Source organism: Acanthochromis polyacanthus, chromosome 21, assembly GCF_021347895.1.
Source record: "Acanthochromis polyacanthus isolate Apoly-LR-REF ecotype Palm Island chromosome 21, KAUST_Apoly_ChrSc, whole genome shotgun sequence".
Taxonomy (NCBI): Eukaryota; Metazoa; Chordata; class Actinopteri; family Pomacentridae; genus Acanthochromis; species Acanthochromis polyacanthus.
Window position 1 is genome coordinate 6,463,445 of NC_067133.1, and position 16,277 is coordinate 6,479,721.

Below are 16,277 nucleotides of genomic sequence, written 5' to 3' on the forward strand. Positions count from 1 at the left end.
TTCTTTATAGGAGACTGATGCAGGTAGACCATATGTAGCGTTATGTTTACAACCTTTCCAAAGACTTTCTGTTTGCACTTTTCTTACTGCACTAAATGTACACTGTTCAGGCTTCATCAGTTCTAAACTGACTGGTTAGCAGTTCCACATTTTATACTCTTCATGAGCCATTAACACTATTGAAGCTCCAGTCTGCTGGGTGTGTGTTCGCCCTCATTATACTCTATATATGTTCTATGTGTCATAGACAAATGAACAATCCACTTATTTTAGCATCAGCTGCAAAGCAAAAACACACATTTTTAAAAATGTATTTAATTGTAATGAAATTCAGACATCAAGGGGTTAATTATTTACTAGGCAGAGAATAGCTTCCTGTTCCAACAGATCTAGAGCGGCTAATTATAACAAAATAACTTGATGGAGATTTATCAACAAATACACTTAGCTAGATGCAAAATAGAACAACTATATAGTCTTTTTGCACTCAAAACATTTGTGCATTTATTAGGTCAGTGGAGTAGAGTAGTTTCATAAAAAATCCATTCATTACTCACTGTGATAAAACACTTTAAAGGTTTAAAATGGTCCAGCAGCTGGTGGTTTGAGGGCTGCTCTGTTTGAAGTCATGATGCTGGATTGTGTCCTGTTTCTTAAGTTCAATGGTGAAAAAGTACAAAGAAGAGTAGCAGTTAATAGCATCTCATTCTGACAGCTTCCAGGAAAACCGAAATACAACTAACAATATTCTATCCGTCTCCAAGTTACTCAGCACTGCCTCCATCCAGCAGACACAGTGATGTTTGCTCTGACAACTTTAGACCCACTTCACACTAAAACTTCTTCAACACTGCCCCCAAGTGGCACACCTCTGCAGCATCATACATTATAAAAAATATTCTATGTTTCTGTATATAAATGAATTATAGTATATTCACTGGTTCAATTAAAGTTCACTGACACAGACCGGTTTTCTGTCATAAATCTGTGTCAACATAGGGACTAATTTCATTCACCTTTGTTCCTGCATTTGGGCTGGAAGTCGTCTCTCAGCAGCCTTCTGAAAATGAAACTCTTAACCTATACGGGCTGTTCTGGTCAAATTGATCTATTTGACAACCTTAATAAATATGCCTTAAATCCTACTCTTTAAGTTTACCAGTTTAATAACTTTTCCAAAACCGCCCAAGAATATAAAAAATAATTCAAATACTGCTTCCCTTGGGGTTCTTTGTCATGCTTGACCTATATTTATTGAAACAGAATTAAAGTCACCTGAAAGGTCAAACTGCTTTTCTCTGGCCTCATCAGTTTCTGGGCAGCCTATGCTTCTTTTAAGAGAGCTGCTGTCCGTTCTCTGTATCTGACAGGTCTGGATGGGCTCTACCAGCGTTGGGCTCAATACAAGGATAGAGCAGACTTCGCTAAGTGGCACTGTGCTTTAAAAATCACTCCCAACACCCCGTCTCAGCAGGCCGTTGTGGAGAACCAGCATCTGCCAGATGGTTAGACACACAAATTTAAATTCCACGCTCCAAAAAAAGCACTTTCTCAGGGTAGTGATTGAACACAAACAGTATGTTACACATCTCAGTGCACGGCTGGCCCGTCAGGCTTCCTTCTAATGAACTGTGTAACAGTGGCTACGTAAGCCACAACCCCAAGAGAGGAGATGCTACTGTGTGCTGACAAGATGACAATCAGTGTTTCTTTCATCTTCCACTGAACATCCTCCCCTGCTTTCCTCTCTCAGTGTGGCGTCGTGCCCATCATGGAGCCTGAGATTGTCCCAGACGGTGAGCATGACCCCCAGCGCTGCCAGTAGGTGACTGAGAAGGAGGGCGAATGTTGGAGGCAGCAGGTCAATGTGGTCCACCTCTAATGTAGTTCATAGAATACAATAGGAGCTCAACTAATGCACTCGAAAAAGATAAAAAATGTGTTAAAAAAATACATTATATCAACAAACTTTAAAAACTGAAAAATCATACTTTTAATGGATAGGATGATGCCTAAACTGATCATGTAGGATGTGTGGTTCCATCAGGAAATGCACATTTGTAAATCGAAGCCTAGAATTGTGATATTTTATCTGAAACACTTTATTCCTACATGTCTCATTTTAAAAAGGCCAAAAATAAACAGTCTAAGCTGACAAGATTCTGAAAAAAATAGATTTAAAAATAGAGACTATTCAAGACAAATGTGGGCTGTGTTTACACAGTGTGAATACATACAAGTATGAAAACTAATTTCAAGTGTAAGTAACAAAATGTCTAAAGTATGGAGAGTAACCCTAACCAGGATTAATAATGAGTGTTGGCATGAGCCCTGAAAAAACCCTCCACTGCTACTTCAAATGATTTTCATCACATGGTAATGACACAATAAAACAATCAAAGAGTGAATGCTTTGGGAGGTGTTTTTATTTTAAAACCTTGTTTCTGTTCATGAGGTCTCAATCAAGCAGAGCAAAGTTCATCTCCTACCAAAAAACTTACAGCTTAAGTGCGGCGCTCTCATCTAAACACACTTCAATCGCCTCCAAGACTCCCACAACAGACTAACAAGTGTTTTACTCCCCCACATAACCTGACAGGGGAACAGCAATCATTTCACAACATTTGAAGCTTTACATGGTGTCATTTCTGTCTTTCGGCTGAGAAACAGTGGGTGGGGTGGGTGTTGAAGGTGGTCTTCCACTCCGGTCTGCACTTATTGTCAGTGTGCAGACTTTGAAAAGGGTGTTTTTTCCTCACATGTTTGTGCTCATCCTGGTCTGGCTGTTGGCTGGTGTCAGTTCACCCTGGCTGCCTTCTCTGGGTGGAGACTGAGGAGAGAAAACAGGAGTTGATGAAAACCTGAGCCCAATCATCAACAGTCCAATTCCCAGCAAAGAGTAACCGGACTTCCCTCTGCCTTTCGTTGGTGAAGGCTTCCGTGCTCTGTGTGACTTCAGACCAGCTTCAACAAGTCACATTTCTCTACAGTGCCCGCTCATTTTTAAGGTCGGAACTTAACGGAATGTGACAGAATGGAGCGAGCCGCACATTCCTATAGGTTCGCAACGTCTGACTGGGAAGGGGTGAGCGAATTCACGAGTCGAATACCGACAGTGCGACATCGTCTAACGGTGGATCGGATCTCAAAATAAATATTCGGATGCTATCGTAATTCTTTTGTCAATTCAGATGTCCGGATATTTGGGTCCAGCCCCAGTAAAAAGGTGCTTCTTGCTGTGACCAGCTAGCAGTTTGGTACTACCAAGTTGGGCTTGTTTCTTCTTGGTGCAATGAACGGCTTTCTTTTTCGCTGCCTGTCTCTCACTCATGTGAATTTCCAGCAGTGTCAAGCCTTTGTGGTTTTACATAATTCGTTTGTTTTAGACATTATGTGAGAGCTGACAACTTCTGAGTTGTGCTACAGCTTGAATGTCAGCAGGAAACCACTCTAGGCCTTTACATGTAAAGTGCTAGCCGAGCCACGCTAGACAACCCACGGCAAAGAATTTAATTCTCTGCCAGGGTGGGTCTAGTTACCCTCCATAAGGCTCGAGGTTGGATGCTCCTAAAACTGCCCGACGAATCACCATGAAGTGTAGAGTCAGAAGGCGGGCGTAACTAAGTGACGACAGAGACGCGACGATTCTGACAGAAACAACCGGAAACAACTAGCCTAGCCGCGCTAGACAACCCACGGCAACGAATTTAATTCTCTGCCAGGGTCGACAACAAAAACGACAACAGTCGTTGAGCTCCATTAGCACAGACTCTGAATAATCTTTCTGTTAACATGTCTGTAATATAATTGAGCTTCACCCATTGACTGTATAAATAAGGCTTCACCGAACTACCACATCCTCTGATTTCCGGCGCTCTAGGAGCCTATTCGTTGCGCTGATTGGTTGTATACCTACCCAATTGCTGCAGAGTGATTTGATAGACAACTTTTAGCCCGCCTCCCTCCCTGTCGAGCGTTCCTAGACCCTTGCGTCTTCAGAGCATGGGTCTAGCGCGGCTAGGCAAGTAAAGTGCTGCTTATGACATGAAATATTCTCTTATATACCCTGGGAATACAATGGAGCTTCAGCATGTCAAATAGGAGATTAAGTATTCTGGAATCAGCTGCATTTTTTGTCGTGTTCATTGTATTTTTCAGGTAATAAACCTTTGGTGGTACCAGGCATTAAAATGAACAAGAAACTGAAGAAAACAAGGGTGGTCTAATTCATTCCTTATTTTGGGTTTCTGTTGGTTTAATAGTTGAGTAACAGTGATTTAAAAAGCATGAAGAGAAAGGCTTTTTTGCCTACCTTGACGTGGATCTGGTTGCGCAGCACGGCAGCACGGAGGATCATGGCTTTGGCTCGTCTCTGGAACTCTTTGCCCATGTGAAGCGATTTCTCGAACGTGGTGCTCCTTTGGTCCACGTCTCTCGCATACAGGATCTATCAGCGACGACAGAATCAGAGTTTGCAATGACTCAAACGAAAAAACGACCCATTTCGCCTGCTGTGTAACGCGTTGGGTTTGTCACCTTGCTGTGCGAGTCGATCCGTGCGTTGATGAGGCCCTCCAGTATGAGCTGGGTGAGCTCGTCTTCCAGAGCTGCTACAGTGGTGTTGAAGGCCTGAGCCATTTTAGTCATGTCTGCCGACACGTAGGGGCTGAAATACTGGACACAAACACAATCATCACACGTCTAGAACGGTATTTCTTTTGGTGGAATGATATCTGTAAGTACTCGGTCAAAGACTTGCTAATGCTGCTTTTCAATATAAGAAAACACTGATGCTGATTTAGAGTAAACTGAAAATCTTGGGAAACTAACTGTACATTTCTAGAAGCAGAGTTAAGGCGCTTGAACTGTTTCAGATTCATGAGATTCCCCCATCAGTGCCAACCGAAATTAAACATATTTGAGTGCTTTGCTGTTTTCATGTTCCAGATCTGCTTTTACACGATTTGAGTTCTTCGTGCTCAGCAGCATCTCCTTATGTTCAGAGCTGCAGGTGAAGATGACATCACAGAGAACGCTGCTAAACCCCGGTCACAGAAAACGGGTACCGCGACAGTGGTTATCGACTTTCTTTAATAATCTCGGCTTTCTTCATACGCTCACACAAAAAAGAGGCATCATTTGACTTTTTCAGCTCAACAGGTTTGCAGATACAACATGTTCCCTCACCCACAGAATGAATGGTTTATTTCGGTTACAATCCACAGTACAAAAGTCAAACTGTGTGCATTCAGCTGACAAAGAATTATTACGCATGCTTATTCTGTAAACTTTTTTTCTCACAAAAAAGGGAAAATTCAACAAGCTCTGTCACCGAGAAAGGAATAGGCTGAAGCCGAGGCTTATTTTTCTCTATCATGTATAGAGAATCGAGAACTAATCTGCCATAATGATCGAGCAGATTAAAGCACTTTCATTATATTAAAAACTATAATTACAGGCAGCTAAATACAATCACAAGCAAATTCTAAGCTTTGGAGATTTGATTTGCTTCAGGAGAAAAAAGCCAGGGTGTAAAGAAAGCCAGGAGAGGTGAGTGCTGGGGTGATAGATAGCCCACACACCCACTGGTCTGTACAGTTTGATAGTACAGACACTAGTGCACAGAGCAAAGCTGAGCAAGCATAAGGAATGATCAGTCAAACCGAGTGGAAAAGGGAATGCAAATATGTTGGTTTAAATTAAGGAGCAGAATCATCATTTCCCTCTGCAGGGGGAAAAACAAGCTACTTTGTTTGATCATATTTTCTTTTTGAATTGTTTAGATTACTGCCTCATCTAATGGAATCAGAACTGTTGCACTGCATGAAACATAAGCAGAATTTATTTAAGTTATTTTGTCAAATGGCCACAGCATAAGCCTACAATGCTACTGACTTCTTGTTCTAAAGTAATCTCGGTTATTTTCATACCTGAATGAGGGCTCTGTTCCTTATCTGGCTGTACAGTGTCTTGACGTGAGGTGCCAGGTACATGTCCAACAGGAGGTTATCCTGAAAAAGAAAACAAACAGGGTCATAAAGATTAACCAGCGCTCCTGTGTGTAGTATTAGTTTACTATAAAGGTTTCTGATCCAACCTTCATTTCATCCAGCAGTTTGAGGCAGGATGCGTACTTGGACTCGTAGAACTTAAAGATGATGTCACGGATCTGAGGTTCCAACTCTAGAAATAACTTAAAGGAGCTGAGGGCAGGGAAACGATTATCATTAGAGATTTCTATCCATTAAATGTACCAAGAGATACTGCAGCTAGCGTGGCCTACAACAGCCTACCTGCTGGAGATGACGTTACGTTGGAGCTCCTGTCTGTCAAATGTGGCCAAAGCACACAAACCGCCATACACAGCTACATTACTGGGGGACAGAAGCTGCAGGATACACACACACAAACACATATTATTACATGAAATAACTTTAACCAAACACAGCTAGGCTAGTCAAGTGTAAAAGTAACACAAACAGGGATACTTGTGTTAAAAAAGACCAAGTTGGCTTGCATTAGAAGAATAGCCCCATCATCCTAGTTTTAATTCAATTTTGGAATTTATTCCTGAATGAAACTGTGGATCCACTTTGTGCATGTGGAGCTAGCGGTTAATGTGCTTTTGGACATCATGGTTCATCAGCTCACCTCTGGACAGTCACAGTGGTCAAAGGAAGCCTGCAGGAAGCACTTGGCAGCTGGTTTGTATTTTCGGGAAGCCAACTCTGCCAATCCTGAAAACCAACAAACAAGGCAGGACTAATGTACAAACAATAATAACAAAGTGGAACGGTTTACTTAAACTCACACATAACAAAAATATGCTGTACAAAAATAATTATCTTTTTCCAAAATTTTAAAAAAATCCAAAAAACAGAGCTTAAAAATAAAGCAAGAAACAGAGACAGAGGCCAAAAAATCCTCCATTCCTGACTGCCGACTTGGCCAGCCACACCCATTATCTCCATAGCTACTGTGAAGCAATGATGACAGCCAGCTACTTCCACATATGACAAAAAATATAACATTTTAAATCAGCCATACACCCCAAGTGCAAAAAATAAAGTTATCCAACTACATAGCATAACTTCGTAAATCAATGAAAAATACTGCTGATTCCATTGCTTTATATTGTTAATCATCAATTTAAATGCATTTAGGCTCCTATACAATTATAAATATAAATACATAAAACCTCAGAGTTAATCTTCCACAGGCAGGACTGAACTAAACTAACCTTCATGTTGTCGTGGGAAACAGAGCATAAAGCTGTCTTACCTGCAGCACACTTTAATTTGGTAAGGACTGCTTGATTTTGGCTATCTCGCTCTCCTCTTTGCTAAACAAAAGGAATCAGAAATGGAGCGTTAACTGATGGCATTTGTCATCTCAGTAGGAAGCTATGAACAACAGAGGACGGCTGCAGATATAACTAACTTGTTTACAAAAATGTACGCATGAATACATTTCCATCTCACTTTGCAGCTTGTACGGTCTATAATGGAACAATATTCACGTCTGAAACTTTATGTTTGGGTTGCATTAAAGGCTGGACAGGCATCGCAGACACTGGATGTGAAAAACAGACGTCTGGTGCTTACCTCGGCAATCTCTGGCGTGGATTCTGCCTTATTGACGTAGCTCAGCACATGTGACCAGTTCTGGAGATAAACACTAACCTGTGAACAAATGACAGAATTTACTCCTTTACATACGCTCTGCTTTCCTGTAATGAGACAAAGTGAGTAAAAATGACATTAGATCGGAAAAACTATGTCCAATTTAAAGGGATAAATTCTGTTAACTCAAAAGAGCCAATACACACAGACAAGTTAAGCAATGACATCATCTAAAAGGCAGTGAAACAGACCTTCAATATAAACTGTTAATTAATCCTTACAATAAGCATGCCCTCATGGAGTATCCCAGTTATGATTAGAACGTTATGATTACATCTGTTTTTATGTCAGTATCGGGTCAGTCATATCGGTGGGTGATATTATCGGACATCCCTACTCGTGTCATGTTCAATGAATGCAGCAGCACAGAGTTACTGGTTCCATCTTGCCGTACCTTGATGACATTCAGACACATATTAATAACATGCTTTGCACTGGTGCAGTAGTCTCTGGCTCTGGAATAGCACTTTAGGGCATTACTGAGGTCACCACAGTCCAGGTAATGGTCCCCAAGTCATCATGGCCTCGCCTATAGCGGAGAGTGGAAGATGAGTAGAGGGGACAATGAATCATTTTAACAAGAGGCCGACTGGTAATCAGTCAAGCTCTGCAAGCATTTTCTAACGAACAGTCAGTAAAACTGGTCACTGGTTTGATGGTAAGGAATCCAGAACCTTTCTTTTTCATCTTTGTGCCAATAAACTACACTGCACCACTATTGACCAGCTTCTTGTCAGTGCACTTTTACCATTTACCGACTTCTTAAAACTTTTATTTTCTTCTTGAACTCAAAATTCATGACAAGTACACACTTTGAAATCTGTCAGGTTTCTGCCATACCTGATGCTCTCTTTAATGGAGTTGCCTTTGTAGTTCTTGAGATCAGTGTCCAGTTTCTCCAGCTTGAGCAGAGCCTTTTTCCTGGTGGATTCTGCCCAGGCTGAGTCCAGAGGAGGAGGAACAACTCCACCTTCAGGCACTGTGTCTGGCACACCCTGCACTTCCCTGAAGGTTAAAAACGACAACAACAACAACAAAAAAACCATTCAAAACAACCCATTTTTAAAAAACTTGAACTAGTTTCAGGCTGAAATCTCAAATAGGCTGTCACTTATGTTGACCAAATTAAATCATCATGATGTCCAGCTATAAAAGCTGCATAAAACATGACTTATTACACATCAGGCTGTATAGGTCCTGCCAAGTTAAAGGCCTAAATGCTGATTTAAGGTCAACATGGAGTTAATAAACAGATCAACCTGTCTGGCTGAAAGCTGGCTAACATGAACTGCTTTCACCTCAGTGCTAAAAGATGCAACACGGTGATGTTTGGGGATCATTAGCTCCATTACCGTGTGGCCTCTGTGAGTTTGCGGTGAATCTCTTCATAAGTGTCAACATTGAAGGTCCTTTGTACGAAGGTTAGGGCCATTTTCAGGGCCTCCACTCGAAGTTGAGGGCAATGCTCAGCGATGAACTGAAGCCTCTCAATGCGCATTAATCCACTGTAGCTGGTTGCATACTGCTCCAGATCCTAAACAAACACAGGAAAAGGTGATCAAAATGATACTGAAGCTACTCCACTAAAATGTTCAGGTGGGATTGTGTTGCATGGGGTTTTTTTTTTCCTCCTGTATGTGAGTTTGTACCAGTTCAAGAAATTACTATAAGTTACACTACACACAATCAACAAGGTGTGCTGTCTTAAATGTGTATGTCTGGGGGATCATTACCAGAGTTGGGTTCTCCACTATGTAGTTGGTATCTGGAGCATTCTGCTGGTCCTCCTGGGGGTCTGCATCAATCTGCATCGGCTCCACAGAACCCTGAGAAACACCATGGACATAGGCTTATTACCCTCAGAAAACAACCTGATTTTAGAGGAAGGAACTGTCCATAGCATGAAATACTAAACAACAAGGGACAAAACTGGTCACATCTGTTGTTACTCCACAAAGGGATTTTAGTCACCTGCGCCCTTGGATTTAACCATAAGAAACGGCTCACACTGTTAGCGATAGCTGGCAAGGCTTTGGTGAATGACAAAAAAAAGTGATAACACTATAATAATGTCATGCACAAAGGATATACAGTCTATGGTGAATTCAGTGGTTGGATAGCAATTCCTAACAGCAGGTTGTAAGGTTTAATATTGAACTGTTTTCATGTTGTGTTGTTTTTGTTCCCCACACTTTTAATAAAAATGTTATGTCTAAATTACCCATATCACATACTGGAGAAAATGCAACCTTCTACAACTACAAAATGTCCTGGATTTTTTTTTTACCATGTTCTAGAGCATTCAATTGACAATAGCTGATGCAGTAGTTCTCTATTCAGTTACTATTCAATTAAAACTTGCGACCTGCTATCAAAGTCCATCACTGAGAAGCCCCTTTCAGATATGTGACGTGGAAAATAACTGGCTTCATCAAACTGTTTAAGTGACAGAATTCTAGTGATTCAGACATGGGTCACTTTTCTGTTAATGTTCCTCTCATTTAGACATTCCTTCCCACAGCGCTGGTACCCAAACAATATTTGTCATTCATAGGGTCATCCGTCATGACTAGATTACATACCAAGTGATGTATCATGTATACGAAAAGAGACTAGTCGTAGGGAAGCAGCAGAGAAGCATGTGAGGCTATACGTCTGCTTCCCGGTCTCACCTCTGAACTGACAGGGGTTTGCTTTCCTACTCAATTCAGCCATGTTCCTACACATGAGAGCTACATCATCCTTGACAGCCAGCGGTTGAATGATGACATGCAGCCGTGCATGTCATCACTGAGCAGACTGGGAAGGGGTCCACACAAAATTACGGAGTCCGACTTTGTTTTTGCGAACTTACACACCAATTGCTTGTGACCTCTGATTGACCTCCACAGGAGGGCGACATTAAGACATTCTATAGAACAATTTGGGCAGCACTGGACCCTCTAGCAAGATCTGAAAAATCCAAAGTGGTCAAGAAACAGTTAACAGAAATCAACAACAATATTGTGGAGTGGCTCAAGCAGACCTGAATCCCACTTTGAATCTGTGACGGGAACTGAGGACCTACGGTAAGTGGGCGCAAGGATGCATCCCAACATCAAAGGTCTGACACGAGAAATGGTCCAAAATCTCAGAGATACATAAATCTCTCATATATAGAAAACTTGCTAGCAATTTTATGAACTGCTTTGACTGCTGTCGGGGAAGAAAAAATGCTATGACATGTATTGCTGAAAAAGGGTGTGAATAAGATATAGAACATTTAGTAGAAATGTTAAAAAAAAACACAGAAATAGTTTAAGTGCGTTACTAACATCTCTATCCAAATCAAGTGTGTCATTTCCAGCCAGCAGAAACGTTCTGTTCTAACAAAAATATGTTTGTAAACGTAAAATTAGAATAGCTATGAATAAGCTTAACTGTACAACTGTGAGCAGACAAGGGAAAACACCCGTACTACACTGTAACACTGAGTTTGGCGTCCTCACATGTACAACAGACGTTAGCAGGAGCTTTTTAGGTTGATAAAGCTGAAGATAGTGCACTTAGACCTATCTTATTGGGCTTACTGATGAGCACAACTTGGCGTACAAGTACTTACTTAGTAGCAGTTTTGGCTAGCTGCTGTGTTGAGCTAACCCATACGACAAACTGCTGCAAAAAGGAAGATGGTTTCTAGTGTTTCTTACCTAGATAAACACAAATGGTTCTGCGTTGTTTTAACAAAATAAAAAAATAAACCGTATTATGTCTGTGCCTTAACAACACCCAACTACAACCAAACAACCGTCATCTGTTGCTAGCTACGTTGCAGTAATAACAATGCTGCTAACGCTAGTTGTTGTTAGCTAACGGAGGCCTTCCATTAGCCTTCACTTCCAAACTCCATTTAACCGTTTTGTTTCTATTTCAAATCGTGGAGCTACTGGCAAATATGCACGAATCTAAGATGCTTCGTACATTTTAAGGTCTATTCCTCATTTCAGCATAGTTCAGTTCAACGAGCAGTAATTACCTCACTGCATATCTTACTCATTAGGTGTTCCTGAGCTAGCTTTTACTTAGCATTTGCGAGACTCTGGTCAATACACTCTTCTGATGAGTCTTCGTAAATTATTTATAGGCATAATGCAACATTAGAGACCAACGAACACGGACCTAAATTGTGACTTTTAACCATGAGAACTGCAGCTAAATTCCCATAGGTGAACTAAGCCTGCTAAATGCGAGCTATGGTTAGTCAGTTTCCGGCAGTGTTTGTTGATATGTCGTTACATCTGCAACGGTGACTGAGACTCACCTGAAAGTTGAATACTTGCACAGGTAAAGGCATTTTTCTTTTTCTTCTTCTTTTGACTCGACTGTCGTTATCGATTTGGGGGGAAATAAAGCATAAAGATACTGCTGTCCGACGTACACTGCAGCAGAGAAGCCTGAGGAGGCTGGGTCTAACTGCCGCTCTGCTTCTTCGTATGTATCGACAGATCGCTACCGAGCTTGAGAAGCGCACACCGCCACCTATGGTCCGGAGAGGGAAGTGACATTATCCAGCTTCCCATTATCTGGGTCAAAATATAATTCAGGGACTTCTGAACATAGACTGTATATATAATGGACGTAGCATCTGGCTCCAGAATTGAAGCAAACCCGGAAGTGTCAAAAACTTGCAATATCACACCGTCCGCTAGGGCTGGCTCCAAAAAGCTTTTTCTCCATAGACTCCAATTCATTTTTGGAAAAAATAAAATTTGATAGACTGATTTCCTACAGCTCAAGATTTTTCCCCGTTAGTTTTCATGGTCAAAATGAGAGATCAGGTGGCCGATCTTAAAATAAATCAATACTGAATTTTAAATAAATCGTTAAAGTTGGCGGAGCCAGGGGGCGTGGCTATACTTGATAGACAGCAACAGAAGCCTCTGCGGCAAAACGTGGGCGGGATAAGAGAGTTCTCAGCCAATCCTGCCCCGAGTTGCTCTCCGGTCCAGTCTGTTTGATGACGCTTTTTACGTCACTGGCTCCAAAAAATCCAAAACGGCGACCAGGAAGTAGCAAAATCCGGGCTTCATTTTCTCGCCGTTGAAACCAACGGGAGACGTCACGGTTAGTTTACGCCTGCTTCTGAAGTGGGATATATCTTGCATGCATTTTTATTAAAATAAAAAAAAACGTTGCTTAATTTTTATTATCATTACATCTTTGCATATTGCATAATGAGTTATTATGGAAGAAATTACTTATTAATGAAAAATGATTGGAAATCAGTAAAATTTCAACTAAGTAACCATCTGAATTTAATAACAACCACCTGCTAATTAGCTAAACAATAATAAAATTTGCTTAGTTAAAAAATTGCTTTGATTGTGCTCTTTTTATTAAGTTGAAATAATCATGACAGATGTTTCTTTTTTCATCAATATATCAAATTTTATGGAAAATAATAATAATCACTTTCAACTAAGTTATCCATTACAAAAACACCTCTCAAGGAAGTGTGTTAATTCCAGATCACATGACCTGCTCAGGCAGCTCAGGTACCTTTATAATGCTCTGACCCCCCCCACCCACCACCACCCTCCCAACCCAAAATTGATTCAAATATGTTACTTTGTAGATTATTTTATTAAATTCCAAATGCTTTTGCTTGCAGGTGCCGATCTTGTGTCCGTGTCAAGGCATCCTTCTGTTCCCTTCGTGCACCATATATGATCACTCAGATGCTGTTTACAGATTCCCCCCATGCCCGATCAAAGACCAGCAGGTGTCTGTCTCTGCAGGAACCTGAACAAATGTGATGGAAGACAGACAATTCTGGTGACAGTGTCGAAGTCCCCCTTGAACTCACTGACGCCACTGTCCCATAAAAAATACAATCAAACATGGAGTGTACAGTTTCAAGTTTCTCTAAACCACAACTTTCCTTGATCTGACCCACACTGGTAGATGTGAAATACATCAGAATAGATATGGGTCAAAACAGCCCTAGTGTTCAAAAATGTGTAGCATCTGTACAAAAGTATAAAATTTTTGTGTAGTGTGGGTCATTTGTAGCCTAGCCGCGCTAGACAACCCACGGCAACGAATTTAATTCTCTGCCAGGGTGGGTCTAGTTACCCTCCATAAGGCTCGAGGTTGGATGCTCCTAAAACTGGCCGGACGAATCACCATGAAGTGTAGAGTCAGAAGGCGGGCGTAACTAAGTGATGACAGAGGCGCGACGATTCTGACAGAAACAACCGGAAACAACTAGCCTAGCCGCGCTAGACAACCCACGGCAACGAATTTAATTCTCTGCCAGGGTTGACAACAAAAACGACAACAGTCGTTGAGCTCCATTAGCACCGACTTTGAATAATCTTTCTGTTAACATGTTTGTAATATACTTGAGCTTCACCCATTGACTGTATAAATAAGGCTTCACCGAACTACCATATCCTCTGATTTCCAGCGCTCTAGGAGCCTATTCATTGCACTGATTGGTTGTATACCTACCCAATTGCTGCAGAGTGATTTGATAGACAACCTTTTAGTCCGCCTCCCTCGCTGTCGAGTGTGCCTAGATCCTTGCGTCTTTGGAGCATGGGTCTAGCGCGGCTACGCTAGGTCATTTTAGGAAAAGTTGACAAATTTCACTCTAAAAAAACAAGGGTGTTAGGGTATTTTTTAATGCTGTCAAATGTCAAATGGGTCAAATTTGACCTGAACAGTATCTTAGGGTTAAATTGTCATTGACAGTGTGAGATAAACAAGGCCACATGGTCATTATTGTGGCAGTGAATGATGGTCACTCTGCTGTTTTGGTGCTCCTCTGATTGAAGGGGGTTTCAGCTGCGTGGGTCCCATCACTATGTAACCATCACTATGGATATTATGTAACCATAGTGATGGAAACTCGTACTTTTTTTGTCCTCCTGACTGGCTCTCAGCCTGTTTCTGTTTCACTTCAAGCATATTTTGATCGTTTCATTAAAACCTATTGTGGTGGTGTACAGAGCCAAAACGCATAAAATCATTTCACCGTCCAAATATCTATGGACTTGACTGTTTATATATGATCTCTGGTTACGTCTGTGAATCATATTCTAAAATGTAGGTACACATTTTTGGCCGCAGTCAATCAGAAAGAAAGAGTACGATGACTATTTCATTCTCTCTCGCTCCCTCTCAGTCTTTGTCTTTGTCATTTCTATCCTGTGGGCGCTGACCAGGCACTTCATTATCCTTTGCTGCATGTCATGGCTCACAATCCCTATTATTGATGCTATTAATAGCCAATGAGCTAGCAGTTGTTCATTTGACTTACACAGTGATTTACAGCCCTGTCAACACAGGGTCTGTGAAGTTTGAAGTACTACTTTAATCAATAGTAGTAATAGTAGTAATAGTTGTAGTAATAATAGTAGTAGTAGTAATAGTAGTTTTAGAAGCTGTTGTAGTAGTTGTAGTAGTTGTATTTGTTGTTCTAGTAGTTGTTGTGGGTACTGTAGTGGGTTAGTAGTTGATGTAGTTGTTGTAGTTGGGTAGTAGTTGTAGTAGTTGTAATTGTAGTAATTGTAGTGGGTGTAGTAGCTGTTGCAGTTGTAATCGTTGTTGTAGTTTTTGTAGTAGTTGTTGTTATAGTTGTTGTAGTTGGTGTAGTAGTAGTAGTTGTAGTAGTTGGTGTAGTAACTGTTGTAGTTGTTACAGTTGTTATAGTTGGTGTAATTGGTATAGTTGTTGCTGTAGTTGTTGTAGGTGTTGCTGTTGTACTTGTTGTTCCTTTTGGCTTCTCCTTTCAGGTGTTGCCACAGAGAATCATCTGCTTCCATCTGACTCAATTCTTTCTTGTTTTCTATCCAGGCCAATAACTTTTCTGAGACAGACTGTCCGTGACACTGACTTTCTTTATAAGTTTTTTATTAAAAGAAAGAACAGCATCAATACAGACAGAAGATGCCTCGAAGGAGCCTGCCAATTGATTCCACCTCGAACAATGGGCTAATGATCAGCTTTGTACCCTTCTGGTAAGGATATGAGCTCAACCTCTGAGACTTTGGTGAAAAACAGGATACACCCCTAACTCAATATAGCATAGGGTTTCTCCTCTAGGGCAACAGATGTCCTTCACTGATATAGGTCCATACATGGAAACCTAACATAACCTATGACCTCCCTTCAATGACAGGCCCCACGTCACTTTACAATATCCCAGAAAGAAACCACATTAACATAAACATTCCCAGACAAAAACACATCTCAGTTCAGAGACCACCTGCTTACATAGCCAAAAAGGGAATATATGTTTTCCCACAAGTAGCTGGTCAGATACTACAGTTGTTTAAGAAATGAGAAGCTCCTCATTGCATCAACTGGGGTTAAATAAGTTGTTGCAGCTGAAAAATATTTATCACTGCAGTAATTAAAAGTAATGGAAAGCTCTTATCTATTTGATTAGTTATTATTAAATCCAAGTGGCCACTTTTTTTGGCCAGGCAGTGTGTATACACGTCATGAAGATGAAAAGTGAAGTAAGCTTGGAAAGATAGGTAGAGTGGCACACCCAGGAAAAATTTAACAGATTATCCAAGGCACAGGTTAGGCTTTCAGATCAATTCG

At 41.0% G+C, this 16,277-nt stretch overlaps 1 protein-coding gene across 1 annotated transcript; it reads right to left on the bottom strand.

Moving 5' to 3' along the window:
- Window positions 1–2,408: 2,408 nt before the first annotated feature.
- gps1 (G protein pathway suppressor 1) lies at window positions 2,409–12,162 on the bottom strand. The gene is given in 15 exon segments (XM_051940848.1): window positions 2,409–2,830; window positions 4,313–4,447; window positions 4,537–4,674; window positions 5,931–6,011; window positions 6,098–6,203; window positions 6,294–6,388; window positions 6,652–6,737; window positions 7,282–7,342; window positions 7,605–7,682; window positions 8,077–8,195; window positions 8,198–8,211; window positions 8,523–8,687; window positions 9,035–9,216; window positions 9,416–9,508; window positions 11,983–12,162. Coding segments are annotated over 15 exon segments (1,461 nt in total). The 5' UTR covers window positions 12,016–12,162; the 3' UTR covers window positions 2,409–2,755.
- Between the last annotated feature and the right edge of the window lie 4,115 nt (window positions 12,163–16,277).